This window comes from Xiphophorus couchianus, chromosome 7 (assembly GCF_001444195.1).
Source record: "Xiphophorus couchianus chromosome 7, X_couchianus-1.0, whole genome shotgun sequence".
Classification (NCBI taxonomy): Eukaryota; Metazoa; Chordata; class Actinopteri; order Cyprinodontiformes; family Poeciliidae; genus Xiphophorus; species Xiphophorus couchianus.
This window is the reverse complement of record NC_040234.1, coordinates 28,588,503-28,612,339: the sequence shown is the minus strand read 5'-3', so window position 1 is coordinate 28,612,339 and position 23,837 is coordinate 28,588,503. Positions and strand designations below refer to the sequence as shown.

General features: G+C 42.7%; 3 protein-coding genes across 7 annotated transcripts in view; all 3 read right to left on the bottom strand.

The window, feature by feature from the left end:
* Positions 1 to 123: 123 nt before the first annotated feature.
* Positions 124 to 3,509, bottom strand: rpsa (ribosomal protein SA). Its single transcript, XM_028023407.1, has 8 exons — positions 3,381 to 3,509; positions 2,374 to 2,545; positions 2,163 to 2,281; positions 1,391 to 1,636; positions 1,108 to 1,236; positions 860 to 1,019; positions 344 to 379; positions 124 to 263 (listed from the first exon to the last, which is right to left on the bottom strand). The coding sequence occupies exons 2-8, from the start codon at positions 2,504 to 2,506 to the stop codon at positions 163 to 165; spliced, it is 924 nt and encodes a 307-aa protein (XP_027879208.1). The 5' UTR covers positions 2,507 to 2,545; positions 3,381 to 3,509; the 3' UTR covers positions 124 to 162.
* A 1,976-nt stretch (positions 3,510 to 5,485) lies between these two features.
* slc25a38a (solute carrier family 25 member 38a) lies at positions 5,486 to 9,931 on the bottom strand. Of its 3 annotated transcripts, none has more exons than XM_028023399.1 (8): positions 9,822 to 9,931; positions 8,494 to 8,588; positions 8,231 to 8,355; positions 8,037 to 8,121; positions 7,760 to 7,939; positions 7,139 to 7,307; positions 6,893 to 7,053; positions 5,486 to 6,171 (listed from the first exon to the last, which is right to left on the bottom strand). In XM_028023399.1, the coding sequence occupies exons 2-8, from the start codon at positions 8,506 to 8,508 to the stop codon at positions 6,049 to 6,051; spliced, it is 858 nt and encodes a 285-aa protein (XP_027879200.1). In that variant the 5' UTR covers positions 8,509 to 8,588; positions 9,822 to 9,931; the 3' UTR covers positions 5,486 to 6,048. The 3 variants fall into 3 exon arrangements, with proteins under 3 accessions (XP_027879200.1, XP_027879201.1, XP_027879199.1); XM_028023400.1 differs by having other exon boundaries at positions 9,768 to 9,855; XM_028023398.1 differs by lacking the exon at positions 9,822 to 9,931 and adding an exon at positions 9,611 to 9,807.
* Positions 9,932 to 11,389: 1,458 nt separating this feature from the next.
* Positions 11,390 to 23,837, bottom strand: part of LOC114147544 (myosin-9) — a 37,044-nt gene continuing 24,596 nt past the window's right edge. For all 3 annotated transcript variants that reach the window (XM_028022021.1, XM_028022020.1, XM_028022022.1), the window contains 25 exons: positions 23,496 to 23,617; positions 23,341 to 23,410; positions 23,095 to 23,255; positions 22,083 to 22,191; positions 21,859 to 21,990; positions 21,563 to 21,769; positions 21,340 to 21,477; positions 20,898 to 21,021; positions 20,129 to 20,300; positions 19,824 to 20,036; positions 18,726 to 18,870; positions 18,432 to 18,638; positions 18,192 to 18,296; positions 16,953 to 17,105; positions 16,589 to 16,837; positions 16,292 to 16,504; positions 15,978 to 16,190; positions 15,341 to 15,502; positions 15,125 to 15,253; positions 14,950 to 15,038; positions 14,750 to 14,873; positions 14,465 to 14,673; positions 13,895 to 14,003; positions 13,561 to 13,733; positions 11,390 to 12,918 (listed from right to left, as the gene is read on the bottom strand). In XM_028022021.1, coding sequence (XP_027877822.1) covers positions 12,807 to 12,918; positions 13,561 to 13,733; positions 13,895 to 14,003; positions 14,465 to 14,673; positions 14,750 to 14,873; positions 14,950 to 15,038; positions 15,125 to 15,253; positions 15,341 to 15,502; positions 15,978 to 16,190; positions 16,292 to 16,504; positions 16,589 to 16,837; positions 16,953 to 17,105; positions 18,192 to 18,296; positions 18,432 to 18,638; positions 18,726 to 18,870; positions 19,824 to 20,036; positions 20,129 to 20,300; positions 20,898 to 21,021; positions 21,340 to 21,477; positions 21,563 to 21,769; positions 21,859 to 21,990; positions 22,083 to 22,191; positions 23,095 to 23,255; positions 23,341 to 23,410; positions 23,496 to 23,617 — 3,840 coding nt within the window. In that variant the 3' untranslated portion in view covers positions 11,390 to 12,806. The remainder of the gene's footprint in view (positions 12,919 to 13,560; positions 13,734 to 13,894; positions 14,004 to 14,464; positions 14,674 to 14,749; positions 14,874 to 14,949; positions 15,039 to 15,124; positions 15,254 to 15,340; positions 15,503 to 15,977; positions 16,191 to 16,291; positions 16,505 to 16,588; positions 16,838 to 16,952; positions 17,106 to 18,191; positions 18,297 to 18,431; positions 18,639 to 18,725; positions 18,871 to 19,823; positions 20,037 to 20,128; positions 20,301 to 20,897; positions 21,022 to 21,339; positions 21,478 to 21,562; positions 21,770 to 21,858; positions 21,991 to 22,082; positions 22,192 to 23,094; positions 23,256 to 23,340; positions 23,411 to 23,495; positions 23,618 to 23,837) is intronic.

Below are 23,837 nucleotides of genomic sequence, written 5' to 3'. Positions count from 1 at the left end.
CAAATTCTACCAACTCAAAGTCTTTATGCGAACAGCTGGGCTTCTCTAGATATTAACGGGGATAAACTGGGTTTGGCTGCGAACTTAGCAGGTTTTAGAGAACAAAAAATAAAAACATGCGAGTCAAAGTGTAACACTTTTATTGTTGCTGTGTTTGCTGGTTTAAGACCAGTCGGAGGTGGTGCCGCCCCAGTCAGAAGCCTGAGCGGTGGGAGCGGTGGACCAGTCGTCTGTGGCAGGCTGGGTGCTCCAGTCTTCGGCCGCTGGGGGACAGAGGTCAAACAGAGGTCAGAGAGCAGCAGGAACCACTGATCGGCATGTAGAGGAGAAGCTCTGAACTCACCAGCGAAGGTCTCTCCGGTCTTGACGGGAGCAGCAGCTGTAACGACACAACCGGTTTTAAACAACAGAAGAAGAATCAAAGAATCAGAACTAGGGCTGAAACGACTCGCTGAGATTTATCGACTACTGAAATAATCGTAAACTCATTTTAGTAATTGTCCATTCAATTGTACAGATCCTATTCAATTATTAATTAGTAAATCTAAAAATGAATTACCAGATCAGCCCTACAGTTTTGATCACAAGTCAGGCAGAAGAAGCCGAGCTTTACACATGTTGATGTTAGGATTCTTTTAGCTGCAGATGCTACAATTTAGGCTAAACAAATACTTTTAAAACATTATCGAATTGTTTATTTGTATCTATTAAGTTATTTCTAATACTGTATGAAAACTGCTTATAAATGAAAAATCTACAAAACGTGTAGACGTTTTTTTATCTGATTGTCAGGATAATTGAATAATAAAAAAGAAGTTAGTTGCAGTTCTGATCAGAACTCGTTTTAAAAGCAGGCTACCTGCAGGGAACTGCTGGATGGGCACAGAGGGAACAGCGACGCCCTCGGACCAGTCGGTCACCTCAGGCTGGGCGAACTCGGCCTGCGGGGCGGTCCATTCGCCCTGGAACTCCTCCTTCACCACCGCCTTCTCGGCTGCGGCCTGCTCCTCCTTCTCGATCTGAAACGGGTTTCAAATCAGAACGTGGCTTAGCTCCGCAACGTCCAGACAGCTAAGTGATCGTGGCGAGGCAAGGCGCTCCTCCTACCTCCTCAGGGTCTCTGTAGAAGTACAGATCGGGCATGACCTCCCATGGGTGTTCCCTGGAGATGGTTCCCCTCATCCGCAGAACCTCCCTGGCCAGCATCCACCACATCAGACCCACAGAGTGGTGACCCTGAAATGTAGAGAGAAAGTCATTAAAACGTCGTCACACAGCCTACAGACGCACTCTGCAACGGGACTTCATGAAAACAAAAGAATAGCATTGTGCGCGGGTGTAAAACGTCTGAAGTCTAACCAATAACACTTCTCTAAGCTCCGCCCCTCACCTTGTTGTTACAGGGGATGGCGATGTCCACGTATCTCAGTGGGGAGTCGGTGTTGCACAGGGCGATGGTGGGGATGTTGACGTAGGACGCTTCGGTCAGCGGCTGGTGGTCGGCGCGAGGGTCCGTCACGATCAGGAGCCGGGGCTCCCTGAAGGCCGCCTGGATCTGATTGGTGAACGTGCCGGGAGTGAAGCGTCCGTGGAAGGTGGTGGCTCCGGTGGCCGAGGCGAACTTCAGCACGGCCCTCTGCACAGGAAACGCAACAACGCTTCAGGAAACACGACTTCTGCGTCGGCTTGGCAACGGAGTCAAACGGCAGGGTGAGATACCGAACAATACCAAAACATTTACAGATAAGAGCCGGGAGAAAATGTTAATGTTCTTACGGCTTTTCTGGACCACAAACACTTCCAAACAAGAAGAAGAAATAAAGATATACTCAGACTGGCACTAAAACACACACACAAAAAATAAATAAATTAAAAAATAACTGGATTTTCATGTTTCCATACATCATTTCCCCCATTACTTTTCAGCCGTTATAATCAAATTTCATCTCTAACCTTGTATATTGACACAATGAACTGTGGCTCAGGGTGTTTTCAAACCCCAGTCATCGGACAGCCGTCCTCCTGGCGTTAGCGAAACCCCCCCGATCCGCTTTACTTTCGCACACTTCCGACACCAGAACACTCACATCAGCGCCCGGCTTTAACAGTGTGCATTCAATCTAAAACTCACGCGTTTTGTTTTGTCGGGTTCGTTTTTTTACCTGGCCAGTGTTCCTGGAGGAGATGACGCACACATCCGCCGGGTTCTCAATGGCAACAATGGCCCTGGCCGCCAGCAGCAGCTTCTCCCAGGTCTTCTTCAGGTTAATGATATAAATACCTGAGAGAAAAATAAATAAAACTGTGAACCTGGACGGCGTTTGAGGCAACGCCAACCACGTCGTCGCGTGGCTGATCGCTTCTAGCGCGTACCGTCGCTTTTTCTCTTGTAGACGTACTGCTCCATCTGGAAGTCGAGGTTCATGCCTCCCAGGTGGGTCCCTGCAGCCAGGAACTTCAGCACATCCTCCTCCTTCATCTGAAGGACATCCAGACTTCCGGACATCGTGACCACTTTCCCTGCGTTACGAGTTCAGTGGGAGAGCTGCAGGGAGAAAGACGGAGCGTTTAGGGTCACGCCACAAATTACACAATCAAATGTAAAATTGCTTCTTTACTTTTAATGTAATTTTGTAGTCTTGGTTGCTTAGTGGCCAACTTATTCACATGACCAACTTCATATCGACCCACTTTAACTTATAGTAGCTTGTAAGTCTGAGGAAATTACTCGACACTCAAATTAGCAAGCGAGAAGTTGTTCAAAGCTATTTAGGTTTGATTAGGTCGTAATTAGTAATAATTTTACAATTTCGATAATTTAATATCCAACTTTTGCTAGTATGTAGTCCAATTTCATTCAGATTTATCCTCCAATTTGTGAACCCTAGACTGATGCCACTCTGACATTGTATTGCATTCAATATTTTAGCATTGTAAGAATATCTTTATTATAGTACTGTAACTATTTATATTTATTTCAGGTGGGTCAACCGGTAACATCAAACTACTGGTCTGCTAACACAGGAAATTACAGTATAGCGAGACTAAATTGTTAGCTAAACGGAGGTTTCCCATTCAGAACCTAACTTTTTTTAGTTCAAGAAAATTGGAACTATTCTCTATGGCAACATATTGGGCTGCAAAGAGGAAGTCACGTAGAGTAAAAAAGCAAAGCTGCTACATGAACGCGTGTCCGGGGCTAGCGAATTAGCTTATGGCGTTAGCATTTTTGCGAACGTGGAAATAAATAGTTTGGTATCGCACATACGTGGCATCAAAGTGGTCTCGTCGCATCATTTTAAAACAACCCAGCGCTCGTTTCTGTCACTGGTCTTATTTTTTATCGCTTTATTGATGAAGTAAGGCCGTCTAAAACTCACCACGAAACAACGCCGTATGGAAATCTGAGCACACGGTGAAAAAGAGGGCGCTGGGAAGAAATGACGTAGATTTTATACTCAATTTCCAGGTACGTGATTGGTCCGTTTTTTATCATAGATATAAGAGTTTTAGGAGTGACAAGTTTACCTTGGCAAGCGATACAGTTATGTTTGGAAACTTTGAATAAACGTTTTCTTTTTGAAGAGAGGGTTTTTTTACGTACCTTGGAAAAATTAATGGCAATCCTTGCCAAGTATTTCTCTTATAGTTGATTTCTGTCTAGATTTCTTAATTTAGACCATTATTTTAATTTTATTTTATTAATTAATTTATTTGATTATTTACAGCTTATTTCATTGGATAGCTTTTAACCACAAGTGGGTTTAAAAAATCCCCATTTTTTGTACGATCTGAAACAATTAAGTGCAATGAAAATAAATATGACTGGTAAACATCACAGAAACATTAGATTCAGGTGGTATATTTTAATCATTTCAATTAATAGTAAATATGAACAATTCCAAAAAGAATAAACTTGTTCTGCTAGTGGCTTAGAGTTCAGGTTTGACCTGAAATCTTTGGAACTGAACAGTCTTATACAGTTTTTTTAATGTTTCAGTTGAAAAAATATGTAAAAAATAAAAGTCACTCACAATATGGCGGCAAAGTTCACGTAATGCGACGTCTTACCGCTATATGTCTATGGCAGCAGTCAATAGCAGAAATGCACTACACTACTTTGGCCGCTAGGTGGGGCCTGTTCAATACGCTGCAGCGATAGCAGCAGGGGTAACCAGAGGTAGAACCGCGGGTCGGATGAATATCCCATATTAAGACAATGGAGATGGAAAGACCATATTAAGACAATGCTGAGACGCTGACTCCTCGGTGAAAGACTGACCTGTGTTGTAACTGTATTTGCCAGAGATAAAATGTTCCAGGTAAAGGGATCATAATATGTACACAAGGGCGTCGTGTGTTGAGAAATTATTTATTGGAACATGACATGCTAGCAGAAAGTTGACCGGATTATTGTAATCCCGTGGTGACGAAGCGCACGTAAACAGACTAACTGGTACCAAAACAAGGTTTGACTAAATGCCAAGGACAACGTTTATTTACTTCAGATTCAAGATGGACGCCCCTTCTAGCTACAGAGTTAAAAACATTGGGCCTTAAAACAAAAACCCACTGATGTTTACAACTCATATTTAAGCCACGAATCTTTGAATTACGTAAGACAGAGAAGAGTTGTATTGATCCAAAACTTCCTAGTGCCTAATGACGACACTGTTGGATGACCTATGAACCCAAGATTTCGATTTCAGCTTTATTAAAAAAAGAAAAAGAAAGAAAATCCACAGCTTTAAAGACTGTTCTATTTGGGTTATCCTGATGAGTGGTGTTTCTTACGTCAGTCCCAGTCTGTTACAACCCCATGTTCTTTTTCACTATTTGATGTCATGTCACTACACACACACACACACGCACACACACACACACACACACACACACACACCCTGTCCAGCTTATCTGTACTGGTGCTGAGTCGTTGTTAGCCCTCATGTTCTTGCAGGCCTTTGCATGTGCTGCTGATATGATAATACAACCAGGCTAGTAAAGGTGTCTTTCTTAGAACTTTATTGTTTTATATTCTCATTTATTATTAAAAAGGAAGGCCATAAGTTGATTCTGTCTGCAAACTTGCATAAGGATTTTTATTGGGATGTTAAGTCCAACCATAGAGTGACTTGCAAAAAGTAACCATACCCATGGAAACTCTAGAAAAATTATTTTTTTCTTAACTTTTTAATTGAACCTGGTTTAAGTGGGTGGAGCTTAATACAAGACAGAAATTAGCTGAGGCTTAGAAATTAATAATTCTCCATCCACTCTGAAGGAGCCGGAGCTATTTTGCAAAGAAGCCTGGACTTTTTATGAAGTTTATTTCGTTTCAAGATGTTCAAAGCTGCAAGCAAAGACTTCCAGGTGAAGATGTTTGATTACAGTTTTGACTTGTACATTTTTCAAAGCAGTGATTTTTTTGTGTGTGTGTGTGTGTGTGTGGAACGTGACGTGACAAAAAAGCAAATCGAGACACAAATAGAGAAAGCAAATAATTTATTTTTATAAAACAAAAGAAACGATCAGACAGAATCGGTTGGATCATTGCGACTTTATCTGAAAGCCAGACATTCCCAAAACGAGTTCATGGCGTTAACATAAAGCTGACTCATTTCTATATTCCTCACATTTAGTTTGTGAATTAATTTCCAAGTCTCGTTTCTCCTCCTACGTCTTTATATTCTACAAACCAGGCGAGTTTGACAGAAATTTTGTGTTCAAAGTCAAATATTTTGAATTCAGCATTCATTTTTACGGCAAATATAACCTTTGGGTTAAAGTGTTAATAATAACAGTAAACATATTTTACTAATAATTCCCGTGGCTCCTTCTCCAGCACAGATGTTTTTTTTCCCCACCATTTCCAAGTTCTGATTCCTCAACATCAGCCTTAAAATTCCAACGTGGAAGCATGACGAGGGCGTCCGTCCCGAGTCCCTGAACCCGAGTCCCTTGGTCTGAGGCCGCCCTCTTCGTACTCGTCACTCCCGACTTCATCTTCGTTTTCCCCTTTTAGACGCAAGCTTTTGATCGGTGTTTCCTTCAGGACTTGAGTCCGACGTGCGCCATCATCTGCTCGTACACAGTCCAGGCCATGGCGGCCATCATGGTCCTCCTCAGACACCGAGGAACGGCTCCCCTGAAGAAGCCTTGGAGGCCGTGAGCCTTGTGGGAGAAGACAAGAAGAACGATCAGAAAATGGCGTCTGTATTGGGACTTCGGGATGCACCGGTCCACTTTTTTCACTTCCGATACCAACGCCGATATCTGAGGTTTAGCGTACAGAAAAATAGTGCTGAATTGGCTTTAAATGTTTCTTCTTTTTTTTAAAAAACACAGACATAAATATACTGGATTACATATTTATCTGATAACTCTGCACCAGTGCAGCGTACTTGAATACACCGACACCTTGACAAGCTTGGTCAACCATGTGAAAAAAAACACAGCCTTACTTTGTAAAAGTGAAATTTTGAGCATGAAATCAAATTTAAAATGAAAAAATAAACTGAAATTGTCAGAAAGAGTAGGTTGGCCATTTTGGTGAAACATGTAAAAAGTAATACAGATACAGATATCGGATCAGTCCATCACCGTTATTTACTGTTAGTAGTGATTCTATCTATTAATACATTTATGTAGCTAAGTCATTTCTCACTTTGTTTTATATAATCTTTATTTGCTTTTAGTCATTGTCCAGAGACAACAGATGAAAAACAGCCTTTTGGCTGATCCTGCCGCTTTTACAGAAATGTTTGCGTATATTCTCCCTACCAAATCAATTTAAAGGACTATAATGTCACCCATATCCAATCTAGATTTTTTTTTTTTATATCAGGAACAATGCAGATGTTAATCGGATCGGTGCATCTGTAAAGGTAGTTACCGTGTAGATGTGTCTGACGGCCTTCGTCGTCCTCAGCTGGGGGTTCACCTGGACGTGCGTCTTTACGACGTCGGCTGGCTGCGTGACCAGAGAGGCCAGAACACCGGCCAGAACCCCACAGCTGAAGTTAGCCACGGGAGCCGAAGGAGACAAACTGATCTCTTCAGGGGAACAAAATGCAGAATTAGCTGGATCCGAACAGAGATCTGTTACAGCTAAAGTAAATGTGTGTATTGATTTCCTCACCTTGCGGCAGCAAGGCCTTGGTCTGGCTGTAGAACATGACGTAGATCCCAGAGAAAGGAACGTCCCTGAGCAGGGTGGCCATGAGGCCGGAGAACAGAGCGGCGGGGCCTTCGCTCCGACACACGCTGCGCAGCGCGCCGCTCACGCTCACGTAGCTGTACCTGCCGCACTGGAGCACAGACACAAGCAGGCCGCGTTACAAATCGAATTCCACACCGAATCCCACAGCACGTCTACATGTTAGGATTGTCACAGTCAAGCTAGCTTAGCTGCTCGACAGTTGGAAATTTTTCAAATTAAAACTTCCAACTGACCTTTTTTTCTAGTTGTCATAGTGTTGACAATTAGTAGAAAAGCACTACATCCCTATTTCTTTCAGATGTATCACGTACATGCAAGACTTAGCGCTTTATGTTGCCAACTTAACAGCAAAAGCCAATGACAGACGTTGTCAGCTAGCAGCTTTTTGCCCTCCATCGGGAGCTGGGGGTTGAGATCTTGCATGTGAAATCATGTTTATATTTAGCAACATTTCAGACAAAAAAAAAAACCCAGACAAAATCGAAAACTGCGATCGGTGCACCAATAGTAATAATAGGACAGCCGGTAAACACTCCCCACCTCGAATCGCGTCTTGATGACGGTGATCGGCAGCATCACAACCCCCGCTACGGTCCGGGCCCCGCCTCCCAGCATCACGGCCTGCGCCGCTCCCGGCCTGCTGTCCTGGAAGAAGTGCTGCTTCAGGGAGTGATATGAGCTGAAGTAGATTCCCACTCCTGGGATGGTCCGGACAAACGACTGGAGCAGGAGGAGGAAGAAGAAAGCACCTTTAGATGTCATATCCCCTCCGTGTGACTCAGCGCTCAACGTGGTGAAGCGTTTCCAGCAGACCGACCGGAGAAGAGCCCTTCCACAGCCCCAGCAGCCGCTCCGTCCGTACCACACCGAGGAGCACCGACGTCATCCCGACCCGACTCGACCTGATGGAAAGAAAAAAAAGAAGAAGAATGAAACGAAACAATCAGATAAGCAGGAAAACGCTTGAGATGAGGTAAAACTATTGGAAATCAATAAAATTGATCAACTCACCCCGGCTGCATGCCACTCTGCGAGGTCTGCAGGCGGGTCTTGACCAGGTCCAGAGGCTGGAAGAGCAGGGTGGAGCAGGTCCCACTGAAGGAGCCACACACGAAGGCTTTGACGGCCGGGTGAGCCTGGCGGATCATGGGCAGGGAAGAGGAAAGGGTTTACAACATAGAAGAAGAAAACGTATTCTTTGCTTTCTGAGAAAATTTGAGAAACGCTTCATGCGATAGATGAAGAAGTGGAAAACCTTAATAGTGAAACCTCACCAGTGACAGTTCCATAATGCTGGAGGTAATCTTCTGTCGTCCAGTCACTTTCCAGAGCTCTTCAGAGGGGAGAAGTTACAGCTGGGAGTGTTTCCCTACAGTGGATGAATCGGGACACATGCAGCGGTTTATATACATGGAGGTCATCTGACCAACGCCGTGTTTCCCATTTGTGACCCACCCCAACACACTGCCATTTATTAACCAACTCAAAGATCATCATGATACCCATTAGCAAGAATCCAGGTCACAGCTAAAAGCTTTCTGTCGACCACAATTCAACAAATAAATATTTATGTGTGAGATCATTTATATCAACAAATAACCAAGGCGGGAAAACATTTTCTTTTATCATAATTTTAAAAAATATATATTAAAGTCCATTTAACATTCCATCATTGGCACACAGAATGTGCTTGTATACCTCTTGGATTACAATAGCCCACCACATACCGTACAAGCAGTCATTTTCAATTGCAATATTGCAAACATTATTTCCATGATTGGGATTCCATATGTTGCAGTTGAAAACACATGCAAATGTTTCAATATTTGTGAAAATTTGTCAATAAAGTAACAAATGCAAACAAATTGTTTAAAAACAAATTATTTTGAAAACAATCAAAATTATATTATCTTAATTTTAGGAGCATGTTAATTTGCTAAAATATAATTAAATAAAGTGTTGCATTTATATTTCTCTGTCCTGAAATTATTCGATATAATGGCTGTGGCTAAATAAATGTGCTAAAGTAATTACATGTGTTTAACACTTTCATCAATGATTTCCAAATTTGGTATTATTCAGATTTACATTTATTATTTATTAAATTGTGGCACTGTTTGCCTTGGATAGACGACCTGAAGGACGCAAACAGTTATAATAAATGTACAACGTAAGTGCATGTCAGCATAATGTTTTGTCTCTTATAGAAGATAATGGCTAAAGTCTCCATAACTAGTTTCTACTTGTATAAAAAAAAAAAAAATACAGTCAATTTTCTTGCCTTAATTTTTTGCTGAAATATCTGGAAATGTACATTATTCACGTTAGAGCTATTTTTTGTTGTTGGTCCTTTTTTAATGTAAGAGAGAGAAAATAAAAAAATAAAAACACCTGAAAATCACCGTGAAGGAAAGTCTTAAGCAGTGATGAGTCTGTGGTTACTAAAGCTCCTCCGCGGTGGAGTTTTCTCACACTTTGGGCTCCAGGACATTAAAACAACCCTGGCAGACTACAGTACCAGTAAAAATAAATCCGTCCACCCGCCTACCACATCCTGGACAGAGGCAGAAGTGAAATCCCCTCGCTGCAACCAAACGCTGACCTTTTATCTGCTCCTTGCTTCCTGACCGAAAACCAGCCGACGCCGGTTTGGAGAAGAAGCAGTGCTGAGACGGCGCGTGCGGTTGTAAGTAGGCCCCGCCCATCTCCAAGGATGTTGGGACGTGATTGGGTCCAAAACAAACACTTCCGCGTTACGTGGGAAATTTCACAATAATTAAGAGACATAGTAGCAAGGGAAAGGACACGGCTTCTGACGTCAAATTAAGCAAACATCTTTCTTCAAGCAGGTTAAAAAATACTTTATCGGGCTGGCTTTAAAGAATTTCAACCAATAATTATTTTTTTTAATTTCCTGGTCAGGGAATGACTTCCCTAATCTATCAAAATATTATTTTTTCCCCTTGTGTGACTGACTAGGAAACTCATACAAGACTTAAAGGAGAAACAGCTTTTAGAAAGAGATGTGTGGAGTGTCACGGCCCTGTATGAACCAGCTGAGAGCAGTTTCTGCCGTCCAGCCGGTTCCGACCCGTTTATTCCCGCCTCAGCTTTTATTACAGACCATTACTGCCCTCTGCTGGTGAGAACACCGCTAAAGTACTCATGAACCCTGAACTTCTTCACAGCTCAACCACTAAATAATTTCACAACTTGATCCCATAGACCAGCAGAATGTAGCGCACAATATTAACAAAATGAAAACAAAATAAATTAGCACATTTTTGTTACTTTTTTTAGTTAATATTGTGGAAACACTTTTCCTTTCGGCTCTTTAGCAACATTACATACATAGGCTGAAATGGTTGCCCATCTGTATTTGTGTCTCCAAATTCAGTTAAACTGGACAGAGGTGCTTTCTTATTAATTTACATGTTACCATAGATTTTTGAATTTGCTTATGGCCTGGATCATTTTCACAGAGAATATTGTGATCTGAACAATTTGGATTTGGCTACATTAGTTTAAAGTTGTCCTTTGCTGCATTCAAAAGATTTCCTTCTAGTGTTGTCCTGCATTTAGCTGCATGCATCTTTCTTGAAATCTGACCGGTTTCCCAGAGGCTGCTTGAAAAAAAAAAATAAATAAAAAACAGATTTATAAAGGTGACCTGTTATGTGTCCTTAAACACTTTGGGACAGTTTTTCAGGGTCAACAAAACATGATCATTGCATTTCCTGAACCAAATCATTATTAGTAAATGAGATTTTAGTCTGGTCAGGTCTGGATGTTTTGAGCCACTTTACTGAGTTTTGGCACTTTAAGTTGCTGCTGTCCACGACCCCAACTCAACGTTTACACTCGCACGTGAGCAATTATACAACCGCACCTCTTTGAAAAGCAGAACTGGGGTCTCCTGCACAACTAAAAGAATGCATCAAGTGGTGTCTCATAGTAAGTCGACAAGAAAACAGTCGTCTTTTCCAGCAGCCATTGTACAGAGCATACAGCGATTTTTGAATTTGCTCATTTTCTAGATTAAAAAATAACATTGCCAAAAAATGGTTAGGTGCTTCTTTTGTAAGCACTTGGGCTATGTTATTTTTCAAAAGTATTAGAAACCCAAATGAAAGTACAAAAATGTGAAAAATTTACAAAAACAGGACGAGATGGCAGTTTAGAAAGCATCTTTATTTGCAATATCATAATTGACCACATGACATCCATGCCAGAGTTGCAGTGATAAACGTTACAAAATAACTGGTGCACTTTTTTTTTTTAAATCCTTTTTTTTCTTTTGGATCGCCTTTGTTTAGTAGGTACGAAATCTGCAATCTTTCGAATTACGAGTCGTCATTTTGGAAGTAACAACACAATCCTCTCACTTTCCAGCAGTGTGAGCCAAAAGGTGACCCTGGGCACAGCCTGTGAGGGGCTTCAGGTCGCAATATCTCCACCAGATCTCATGCAAACACAATCTCATGTCTATACCACGCTGTTGCCAAGCTGCAGAGTATCAAAGAATCTCTTTCCCTCTTAAATCTGCCTTTGGTTCATCTCTCTTAGCAAGCTGTGCCTTAAGAATACAGTGTGTGCTGCGAATCAAAAAAACAAACGGAAAAAAAAAGCTACCCTACTATTTATACTTCACCCTGAACATACGAAAAACGTTGATAGTGAGAAAAACAATCAATGTACGTCCAGAAAGCAAAAACAAACAGCCGTGAACCCTGCCAAGTAGGTGTCAGTTGCATTTAAGGCTTTTTATAGTGTGTGTTGGCAGTGTGTGTGTGTGTGTGTGTGGGTGCACGGCCATTCATAGACTTCAAAGCTGCATCTTTGCCGTTTCGTTGGAACTCCACAAACGCAGTGGTACGTCATTTAGGTTAACTTTTCTTCTGTCTCAGTGCAAAATTAAGAAAATTTCAGCGCACCAATTAAACACCTTCAGGACGTCTCCGATCGACTTCACGTACAAAATATTCTCGGCCAAAACATCGAAATGAGCGCTAATCACAGCTAAGCATGTCGAGTACATTTCAGGATATTGCATAAATCTTTAAGAACCTCGAAGAAGAGGGACAAATGAGCGTAATACACTTGAAGCATTTTCCATTCTTAGCCATTATTTTAAACGAAACAAAAAGAAAATGTCTGCATAATAGAAACTTCTACTTGATATTACTTTGGTCCCCTTCCATTTTATTTGCTTCATTTATTTTCCCCTCTATTAGAAAAATAAATCCTAAATCAGGTCTATTACAAGTCTAAATTTTCCTTATAAAAATAGTTACTTTTCCCAGAGAATGAAAAAGGAAGTGATGACAGAAATCGACAAAAAAAAAAAAAATGAGAGTGTGTTGGAATAGCGATTGTCTATGTTTACTGGCGTGTAGCTGTTATGGATGCATAGTTTGATGCTGTTCGGATAGATCGGACAGTCGCAGGACTGAACTTGGACTGAGCAGAATCCCTGCCTTTACTCTGGACATGATTTTTTTTCTTCTTTACAGTATTTTGCTGCTCTTTCTGGTTAGGATTCAGCATGGAGGAATCGAGTGGCGATGGGGCCGGAGGATGTGGCCCTTCAAGCTTGAGGCTCCGGGGCTTCGGCCTTGGGCTCGCTTTCCTCGTCGCTCTCCACGTTTTCCACGCGAGGGACAGTGCGGCGAGTTACGCTGAAGGGCAAGTCGCCACGCCTGGAACAGAAAGTTAAAGTTAGGAAAAGCTAATCAGTTCTTTAAAAAAAGGAACGTGTGTCAAAGTCAAGGGTCAGGGGCCAAATCTGCAGCTTTTTATGCGGCCCTCATGAAATCCATTCAAAATCAACAGATTACTGCATTCTTTTGCTCTACTGAATAGCTGTGAATTTATTGCAAATTTTCCTCAAATATAGTAAAAAACATTGGTCTTCAGTGACGCCAACTCCCACCTGCAGGTGGCAGAGTTTCTTTTTCAACACTGCTGCTATTCTCCATGAAAGCATGGAGAATAATAAATAAATAAATACAAATTTTGCAAAATAATTTTAAAATATTTCAAAATTTGCACAAAACGAGAAAAAAAAAAATCGATCCAGGAGGGACCGATCAATGTGAAAACTTTTAATATTTAATTTTAACTATTTACCAAATGGAGAGAGCTATTCATTAAAATGTTAACAGGTTGAAGAGTTTTATCAATAGATTCTAGCACAACCAGCCTTTTAAGAACATTCATGATCTACATACGGCCCAGAATGAAAATGAGCGACATCGAAGGTAGAACCTGCATCAGTCATCTCTTGTTTTGTGACATGATGCTGCTGTTGAAGGAGTTGTGCGTCGTCGTGGTCTTCCTACCTCAGCTTGCTCTTGAGGGAGGACACCTCGCGGTTCATGGCGTCTGCAGACTCCGTGGCGTCCTCCAGCTCCCTCTGGAGTTTCCTTCGGTTGGCGTTGGCCCTCTGGGCCTCCTCCTCAGCCTCCTCCAGTTGGCGCTTCAGCTGCTTCATGCGAGAGTTCAACTTGTCTGTCTGGAAAAGAGAAATTAACTCTGATGAGGCTGGATGAACAAAAGCATTTATTTGACATTGGTGCAAAGTCCCTCCATTATGCCTGCGGTCTAGTTAAAGGGAGGCTAAACTAACGTTTTGATCAACAGTTATATGTGTTTCAGAGAAAGTGGAAGTCGGACCTGGTCCTTGTGCTGCTCTGCAGTACGCCTCTCGTCGTCCACCTGCAGGATGACTTCCTTCAGCTTCTTCTCGGTGCGTCTCACCAGTTTGGTGGCAGTCTGCCTCTCCCTGAGGAAAACCACGTCATTAATAGAAGTGCAGAAAAAAATTGTTTTGAGTCGGCTCCTTAGGGAATCACAATTCCTAGTCCTGAGTAAACTGCATATCACATTACATGTCTACTTTGCCACAGTATACATTTTGAAAATGTTTTTATTTAAGAAAATTCAGCGTTTGAAAAGTTTAATATTTCTAGGCAGAAGTCAGAACATTTTTAATTAATCTTAGAAATTTTCTAGAACCCCCCCCCCCAGGAAATTATTTTAAATATTTTTGACTTTTCAAACTGACATTTTTTCTAGAAAATTGAGATTCATCTCCAAATTTTTTGATTTAATTCCAGCGAATTTAAAATTTTTCAAACTCAGACATTTCAGTTTTTTTCTAGAAAATCTTTCTAGAGTTTTTTTTGGAGGAACTTTACGCCGTCGTAGTTGCCTTTTTTGTTCAGATCAGCTACGTTAACACACCTGGTTTCGATGTCCAGCTGCTCCTCCAACTGGGCGATCTTGGCCTCCAGGGCGGCCATGTTGGCCTTGTACTTGGACTTGACGGTTCCCTCGAGCTCCTGCAGCTTCAGCTTCAGCTCCTTGTTCTGGCGCTCCAGCTGGCTGCGTGCGCCCTCCAGCCGCTGGGAGGTGCTGCGCTCTGCGGTCAGCTCCACGTTGATCTGGTCGGTCTAAAGAGGAGACAAACCGGTTGGGTTTGAACTGGTTCGGTCTGGGAGAAAGGTGACTGTTAAAGCGCAAACGGACCTGCAGCATGGCCTTCTTCAGCCGGTCATTGGTCAGCTCCGTATTGCACTGCTCCTCCTCCAGCTCCTCCTCCAGCTGGGTGATGCGAGCCTCCAGCCGCCTCCTCTCCTCCGCAGCCTGAGCGCTAAGGGGAAACGGATCAGAGGTTCAGAAATGCAGATTATGAAGAAAAGTCGAGCTCGTTTTGACAGAAGTCGTACTTCTTGGCGGCCTGGTTGTTGATTTCGTCCTGCAGCTCGTCTCTCTCCTGGATGGCCTGTCGCTTCACTCGCTCTGCTCCTGCCAGCTCCTGAACGATGGTGGATGAATTAAAAAAACACATCAGTAATCAGCAGGTGGTAGGTGGCTAGCTGGACGCCTGCTGTTTTCACCGACCTCCTGCATCTGGATCATGTCGGCCTCCATGGCCTTCAGCTTCTTCTCCGTCTCCTTGCTCTGGGCCAGGATCTCGTCTCTGGACATGCGAGTGTCCTCCAGCTCTCGGAGCAGATCCTTCATCTGAGCCTGAGGATTACAAGAAAAAGAAAAAGTTCAAACTGAGATCCTGGGAAGACATGTTTAATAGCTTTCGGGTTTAGTAGCTGAGCTCACTTGAAGCTTCTTGAGCTGCTTCAGGGCCTCGTCGCGGTTCTTGTTGGCCGTGTCGATGGCGGCCTCCAGCTCCTTCAGGTCCAGCTCCAGCTTTTTGCGTGCCGCCACGGCGGCAGAGCGCTGCTTCCTCTCGTCTTCCAGCTCCATCTCCATCTCACGCACCTACGGGGGTCACGCCCATTGATGTTAGTCACAAGAAATGTGAAGCCGCTTGCCTATAACCACAATTAACGACCAAAAGTAGTTTTCATATCTGGTCACGTTACAACCCGGTTTTTTTGACCAGTCTGCTGCATTACCTTGGTTTTCACGGCATGGCTAATTAACATTATTCTCGTATTATTTTGACGTTGTCGTTCAACTTCATTCTTATGACATTAAGACTTTATTCTTAAAATGGAAAAAAAAATATTCTTTGCCTGGCCCCAATTCTAAATCATACCAAATACACAACTTTAGATTTTTTATTTGTAGTAAAAAAAGTTGAAAATTATATCGATTAGTCAAATCAGAGAGAATCTCAGTCAAACCCAGTGAAGCTTGCTCTTATATTGTGACCAAACATGAAAAGTTGAGGGGTAGAAACACATCAGCCGGGCTGTATTTCTGTCAGTGACCCAGGGATGGATAGACGGACCTGTTTGACCAGAGCTCTCTTCTTCTCCTCTCCCATCTCGTCTCGCCCTGCCAGGTCTCTCTCGTACTGGGCTTTCATGGCCTGCATGTTGACCTCCAGACGCAGCTTGGCGTCCTCCGTGGCCTGCAGTTCGTCTTCCAGCTCTTCCAGCTGAGTCCTCATCTCCTCCAGCTGCTGCTCCATGGCACGCTTGGACTTCTCCAGCTCGTGGACCTGTAGAGCACGGGGAAATGGAGAGTTAAGGCTGGATTTTGCGAGAAAGACAAGTTACCCAGCGAAAAAGTTTTTTTTTTTTTTTTTTTTTTTAAACTTACGTTCTTGCCCACATCATCCTTAGACGAAACCAGATCCTCCATTTCAGTGCGCAGCAGCTTGTTGTTGCGGTCCAGCTCCTCCTTGATGTCCATCAGAGATTCCAGTTCTCGGGTCAGAGCCAGAGCGCGGGTTTCTTTCTCGCGCGCCTCGGCTTCGGCTCGGTCTCGCTCCTCCGCGTAGCGCGCAGAGATATTCTTCTCCTCTGCAAGCATCTGGGAACGACAGAAAGCCAACGGTTACGGCTTCGATCTTCAACAGAAACCCCGGCGCTTCCTGCTTCGGCGTCTCTCGTTGACCTGGTCAAACTTCTTCTGCTTCTTCTCCAGATTGGACACGATCTGCCGGAGGTGGTCCTGGTCCACCAGCAGGTCGTCCAGCTCCTGCTGCAGACGCGTCTTTGTTTTGTCCAGCTTGTCGAACGCGGCACATTTCTCCTCCAGCCGCTGGTTGGTGCTCTCCAGGTCCCTCTGCAGTCTCTTCTTCCCCTCCTCGGCGGCCTCCAGAGAGCCGGCGTCCTGCTCCACCTTCTTCCTCATGTCAGCAAGCTGTGGAGAGGCGTTGCTCGTTTGTTATTGGTGCAAACTGATACACTGGTGTTGAAACACTTAAATGAAATTGTCACTAGAAAGTTTGCTCCACCAACTGACTGGTGCGTCTCACCTGAGTCTGCACCGACTGAAGCTGCCTCTCCGCATTCCTCTTGGCTTCCTCCTCTTCCTCCAGCTGCTCTTTCAGGTTGTTCTGTTCGTCCTCCAGCTGCCGCAGACGAGTGTTGAGGGAGAGCTTCTGACGCGTCTCTTCTTGGAGGAGTTCCTGTGGCACAGCAAGACAGAAACTTTGACTTAACAGCTGCATGATGAAGTATGTAAAGTGTAAGCTTTTAGAATTTACTTATAAAGCATCTGGCAAAGTGGAGGTAAAGAAAATAGTGCTCAGCATTGCTTGCGGTGTCCCCCACAGGCGAGTACCTGGTCTGTTTATTAAACATAAATGATATTTCTAAGGTTTGAGAAGATACAAAGTTGGCATTTTATGCAGACAATTATTTGTTCTGATGAAAATCTAGAGGAATTGCTGAGTTGTCCATTTAGAAATGTGTAGGAAATAGAAAATAAAATTCCACGCTCAGAGATAGTGACGTGAAGTCTGTAGGCCTTTCAGACAGTCAATATGGAATGCCTATTGTGTCGAAGTACAAAGTTGAACTTTAAAGAATGGTGGTCCTTCCAAAATAATAATAATAAAAAAAAAAATTAGAAACAATTTTTAAGTTACAAAATAATATGCATTTATTGTATTTATTTTCTTTTCATCAGTGTTATTTCTATGTTTCAACATGTAGGCCTGTGACAATAAATTTAGCTGGATGATAAATTGTCCCAGAAGTTATTGCAATAAACTATAATATTGTTGTTTTGAGGCAATTTTCAAGTAATATAATTATGATGGCATAATGATGCAAGAACAAATTCTCAAAGATTAACAAACTTTAAATGAACATTTGACTCTTGAACTGAAAGACATTTTAAATATCCAAATTAACAAAACAAATAAAATGGATTATGAAGTCTCTAAATAAAATTATCCTTAAAAAAAGAGGCTAATTGAGACCAGAGCACCAGACTGAAGACTTTTGTCATCCAGTTTATTATACAAAGAGAAAAACGATAAATGATGCAAATGGAAATTATTTAGAGCGTTTCAATTTATCCTGCAATTATTTGATTTATTGCGATAGGCCTATAAACGCGTGTTAAATAAGGCCACATCTATTTGTAGGTACTGGAGGAGACAGTTTGCAGATATCATCTTACTACAGTACTTTTAACAGCTGTAGTTTCTTTCTGAGCTGTTGGGTCAGCTCTGTCTACAGCTACGTTTGGTTCTGCCATGTTGTACCTGGACGTCCTGCATCTGGGATTCCACAGCTGAGAAGTCTTTAGTGGCCTTTATGGATTTCCCCTCAGCCTCGCTCAGCATGCCGCTAACATTATCCAGCTCAGCCTGTGGAGAGATGAAAAGAAAGGACAAGCTTTAGTAGATTGTCAAAGTGAGTTTTACCTTGTGTCAGTGATTGTACGCCGTATTTGATGGATATCAGGGTTAATGATTTGGAAAGCGGTGGATCCAGAAACATACCTGCACTTTAGCCAGTTTCTCAGACAGCTCCACCCTCTGGCGCTCGGCCTCAGAGTATTTGGCCTGCAGCTCCTGTGCCATTCCTTCGGCCTTCTTCCTGCGGTGCTCGGAGTCGGTCTTGCCCTGCATCAGGGTCTGCAGCTCGATGGTCAGCTCGTTCTTCTCAGACTCCAAGGCTTGTTTGGCCTTCTCCATCGACACTTTGTTCTGCGGGGGAAAACAGAAAGTCAGTGGTTGTTGTTAAGATACAAGTGGAGAAAGAAAGAACAGAAGGTAGTAGCATGGAGAGTGTACCCTCTTCGCCTGCTCCAGCTGTTCGTTGAGCTCGTCGAAGGCCTGGCTGTGCTTCTGCCTCATCTCAGCCAGCTGATGCTCGTGGACTCGGGCGTCTTCCTCCAGGCTCTTCTTCAGGTGAGTCACCTCCGTCTCACGTTTGGTCCTGTAGGAGCACCGGCAGAGGAGAGCGGGCTTTTGAGAAAATCAACACTTTCAAGAGATGCTTAGCTTTCACAAAACCAGAAGAGGTCAGCGACCTTCAGGCCACCAAGAGCCTTTTATTGAAGTACCACTAACTCAGTCACCTGGAAACAGGCTGTGTCGCGATAAGAAATATTACTGGACGATGAATTGTCTCCGAAATTATTGCGATAAATGATAATATTGTCAGTTTGAGACCATTTTCAACTGATATAATTATAATCATGGCATATTAATGCAAATGAGCCCTTTCAAAGACATAAAAATGTTAATTTCTAAAGAACATTAAAAAAAAAACACAATTAAAACGGATTATAAAATCTGGAGCCAAAATTATGTTTCAGAAAATGATCATTCAACCTTTGAAGGGGAAAACAAGCAAAAGTGTCAGTTTGAACTTTTTGTTTTACAAAATCCCAGCCAAGTGCTTTGTAGTAGATGTCAAATGTTTGCAGCATTTAAAAAAAAAAATATTAAAGGCCAATGTTTGTTGGTGACTATAATTTATCATGCAATGAATTAATTTATTGCTTATTTTGGCAGGTTTTTACTGAGAAAGCTTGACCCATTTTTTTTCCATTGCAACTACAAATTCCAAGTAGAAAAGGCTGAAACTTAATTTATTTTCATTAGTTTAAACATCGCTCAATTCTTTGTCAGTTTGGTCAAAGTATTAAGAGCTACAAGCAGCATTTCCATTACCAAAGTTTACAAAACTTAATCGATATTTCGCTAATGTCGAAAAAAATTGCAATTGCAGCATTTCCATTAAATAAGAACCACAATTACACATGCAGAGAGATGATCCTCCTACTTCATTGAAAAATGTGAGTCATTTATAAATTGGCATGTTCCCATTAAGCAAATTTACCTTCTCCACCATAAAGTGAATGGGAACTGAACCAGTCTTCCTACCTGAGCTCCTGCATAGCCGCTGTAGAGTCCAGGGTGTCCTCCAGCTCCGTCTTCAAGGCCTCCAACTCCTCCCCTAGGTCCCTGCGGTGTTTCTCGGCCTTCACGCGGGCCTGCTTCTCCAGCTCCAGGTCCTCTTGCAGTTCGGAAAGCTGAGCCTCCAGCTCTCTGATCTTCTTCTGAGCCATGTTCTTCTGCGCGGCCTCCTCCTCGATTCTTAACAGAGGACATTCATAGCAAAGTTTAGTGAACTGAGGCAACAAGTTGGTGAGTTTTGCGCAGAGGCAACGTTCTGAGCTCAAGCGGACCTGGCCAGTGCGGCCTGGAGCTCCTCCTCCTTCTTGGCCAGCTGGGCGCGCAGCTCGGCGATCTGAGCCTGGAGCTCAGCGATCTGGTCGTGTGTCTCGGTGAAGTCGCCTTCCAGCTTGCGTCTGTTCTTCTCCAGTTCCTGACGCGCCTTCTCCTCCCGACGCAGCCGATCTGAACACAAGGTGATCGATTATTGATTAGAGAGAGGTGGTAGAAATAATACCAGCTTGGACTAGGACTGTGCGATAAAGCCATGTTATTAACACAATTTTCTGTTTTTTTTAATTAAAATTTTGGAAAATCTGGATTGTTTTTTTTTAATTGCCCAAATTTGATTTCTGAGCTTTCAGAAGCAATTCTCAGGCTTGAACTAAATGAACCAAAGAGTTCAGGGTTATACGTCATCATCACTAACAATGTCATATGATAGTATTCAACATTCTACAGCAGGTACAAAGTGAACTAAAATATAACTAAACTTTAGGTTTTAGAATAATTATTTTGGTGATTCTAACTGACAAAAAAGAAGAAAAGTTTAGTCTGATTTAACTTCAGATAAGAAAAAAAATAATGTCTCATTATTAGGTTCTAAAAATATCTGGTCTCAATCGTAAAATGTTTTCCATATTTAAGCTTTTAATTAATCGATTGCACTTAATTACAAAGCTTGAATGTCGAGCACTTTTAAGGAATTTATACAGAAATCAAGCAGAGCTCATTGAAATTCAAGCCTTTCAAGCACCCTGCATCCTAAATGTTTCTTCCTACCTTCCAGGTCTGTGATCATGGCCTCGTGTTTTGTCTTCAGTTTCTGTAAACTCTTGGATTTTTCCTCCTCCTCTGCTAGGTTGGTAGTGAATTCAGAGATTCTCTCTTCCATCAACTTTTTCTCCTGGATGAGGAGGGAAAAAAAAGTAAATAAAATTGTGACGCGACAAAAAGACAGCCAGCACTGGTTTCATATTAGTTGTGAATTCCCTAATAACAACAGATATACGTTTTTCTAGTAAGTCGTGTCTCTGCCATTAGCACATTTAGCAGCAGGTACAAGAGATTGAGCAACAGTGCTAAGACCTGCCTCCTGGCTCTCATTGGTTATTTGTGGTTGGATGCAACACATTTCTTCAGACAGCAATAGTTACATGCTGATGACCTCCAAATCAGCTCCACTGGACTTGGTTATAAGGAGAAAATATGCCAGAATCCAAACCTTGAGCAGTTTGTTGTTCTGATCGTCTAGAACCATGACTTCCTCTTCGATCTTCTTCATCTTTGCCTCCACGGTGACCTTCTCCAGCTGCAGCTTTTGCCTGGCTGCCTCCTCTTCATCCAGCTGCTGCTCCAGGTCCTGTTGGCACATCCATGACGGGATGTTTGATGAGGCAGATCACAGCCTGAAGAACCGCTTATCAAAACCGTCGGTGTTTTCTTACGGAGATATTTTGCTGCATCTTCTTCTTCTCGGTAGCCAGGTGCGACGCGCGCTCTTCCTCCTCCTCCACGCGCGCCTCCAGGTCGTGGAGGATCTCCTCCAGCTCCTGCTTCTTGGCGGCCAGGCGGGCTCTCATCTCCTCTGCCTCGGCGCAGAGCTCCGTCTCGGCCTGCAGCTGCTCCTGCAGGGCCATCTTCTCGGCATTCAGCTGGTAAACGGCAACAGACGATTTCGTGGTTAGCCTTTATCAACCGTAAAGCAGTTGCGTGAAGCGTCGTTCTTTCTCAAAAGTGATACCTGTTGATGTTTTTCCTCCATCTCCTGGAGCTGCTGCTCAGCTTGCAGGTGCCTCTCCTTCACCTTATGCAGCTCTTCATCCTTGGCCTGCATCTCCTCCTCCTGCCGGCTGACTTGAAGCAGAGGCTTCACCTAAGAGGGGAAAAGGAAATGTTTAAATCTGGAAGAGTGAGAAAAGAAGATACCAGAGTTTAATCAATAGGACGTTCTTTTTTTAGGGTTACCTTGGTAAAGAGTCGCCACCACTGCCAGTTCCTCAGTTTAAGATAAGCAGCACAGTTCCTCTGAATCACCTTCATGGCCGTCAGCTGCTGCTGTCGCTTTGCAAAAGCCCTGCAAGCAAAACGTCGACCATCAGAAACATTCACACGCTACAACAAATCATCAGTAATCCCCACAATCACAAATTCAGAAGTGCTATTGGAAAAAGTCAAATTTTTATGCTTTTAATAATGCGTTTGTTTTTCAGGGTGAAACACACAAACCTTTAACAAATTTTAAAATGACGCCATTTTAAAAATCTTGTTACGGGATTAACGGTTCATCAAGACCAAAATATTTTTGTCTTTTAAACAAGAAAGGTCATAACAGTAAACCAGCAACACAACTTGGGATTTTCAAGTGTTTAGAGGAAATGGGATAAGGAGGAGAGTCGTTAGTTAGCCGCCTTATGACTTTTTAACAAGTTGCAACCTGTCAGAGGAGCGTAGTTTTCTATCTCGTTAAAACAAACGTGTTAAAACGAGATATAAAACTTGTCTTGTTAGATCGACAAGCTTTGTTAAAACAACAAACCGCTCCCGGATTTAATTTCATGCTCTGGAAGTTAAACAACTTCTGTACAAAAGCTTAAACTTAACTCAGATAGTCTAAAACTATAATTTTTAGAGAAACCTTAGTTTTTAGCAAAGATTCTGACTTGCTATAATTGCTATAATTAAGTTTGTTCAAATTTTTACAGCCTGTATAGTTCAGTCAACGATTAATTGATTACTAAATGAATTGATGGTTATTCCAATAATCGATTAATCTTACCGAATTTGTTACCTCTCAGTACAGGAATGTGGTTCAGGATGTTTAGAGATGACGCTTCTGAATCAATACTACCAAACATTACACTGCTTTCCTACCTGCTGAGCACGGAGGTGGCAGCGTCATACTGAGGCTCTGATTCATTAAAAATATTTGACTCCATATAAACTGGTTTAGGAATGAATAAAGCGGCTCTCGTCTTACTTGCGGGCCACGTAGCCTCGGCACCAGGCCTGGAAACTGATGATGATGTCAGTGATCTTCATGTCCCTCTCCTCCTCCAGGTGAGCCAGGACTCCGGCCCTGAAGAACACTTTGCTCTGGCCAATGCGGTACAGGTTGGCATCCAGCTCCAGAGACTGGATCTGATATTAAAAAGAAGAAAACAATCGCTAAGTTGGATCGCAGAGGAAAATGGGGTTTGTAAATCTACGTCTGCAGGAATCCTACCATGAGGACGCAGGCCTGCTTCCCGTCCATGAAGCCCTTGGGGATGGCGTTTGGAGTTAGGATTTCATACCTGAGAAAAAAAACATTTATTCATCTTTATACGCTCCTCATCTGCTAAAACAATAATAAATAAGCAGTGGATTCTGCTGCCTTACCTCTGTCTGAACTCCTGGAAAACGATGCGGTTGGGGAATCCCTGCCTACAGATACGGATCCCCTCCAGCACTCCGTTACACCTGAGCTGGTCCAGAACCAGGTGGGGGTCCAGCTTTCCAGCCTAGAAAGACGGAACCATGCTGGTCAATCTGCATGTTTGGCTCATACATTTACTTTTTAATAAAAAAACATTTTTTTTTTTTAAAATACTTTTAATTTTCCCATTGAAGAAAACTGTGCTCCGAGCGACAGCATGCTTTATTATTTATTTTACATTATATTTAAAATGTCTTGTTGCACTTTCTGAATAATTGGAAGGAAGATTTGTTGCAGTTTATTTC

Excerpts from the sequence above, each read along its gene's own strand:
- rpsa (XM_028023407.1), bottom strand. The coding sequence starts at position 2,506 with ATGTCCGGAAGTCTGGATGTCCTTCAGATGAAGGAGGAGGATGTGCTG. Across the intron at positions 1,237-1,390 it reads CCATCCCCTGTAACAACAAG|GGTCACCACTCTGTGGGTCT; the intron begins GTGAGGGGCGGA and ends TCTACATTTCAG. Across the intron at positions 1,020-1,107 it reads TCTACAGAGACCCTGAGGAG|ATCGAGAAGGAGGAGCAGGC; the intron begins GTAGGAGGAGCG and ends AACCCGTTTCAG.
- slc25a38a (XM_028023399.1), bottom strand. Across the intron at positions 7,940-8,036 it reads TGTGGAAGGGCTCTTCTCCG|TCGTTTGTCCGGACCATCCC; the intron begins GTCGGTCTGCTG and ends CTCCTGCTCCAG. Across the intron at positions 6,172-6,892 it reads CCGTCAGACACATCTACACG|GCTCACGGCCTCCAAGGCTT; the intron begins GTAACTACCTTT and ends TTCTCCCACAAG.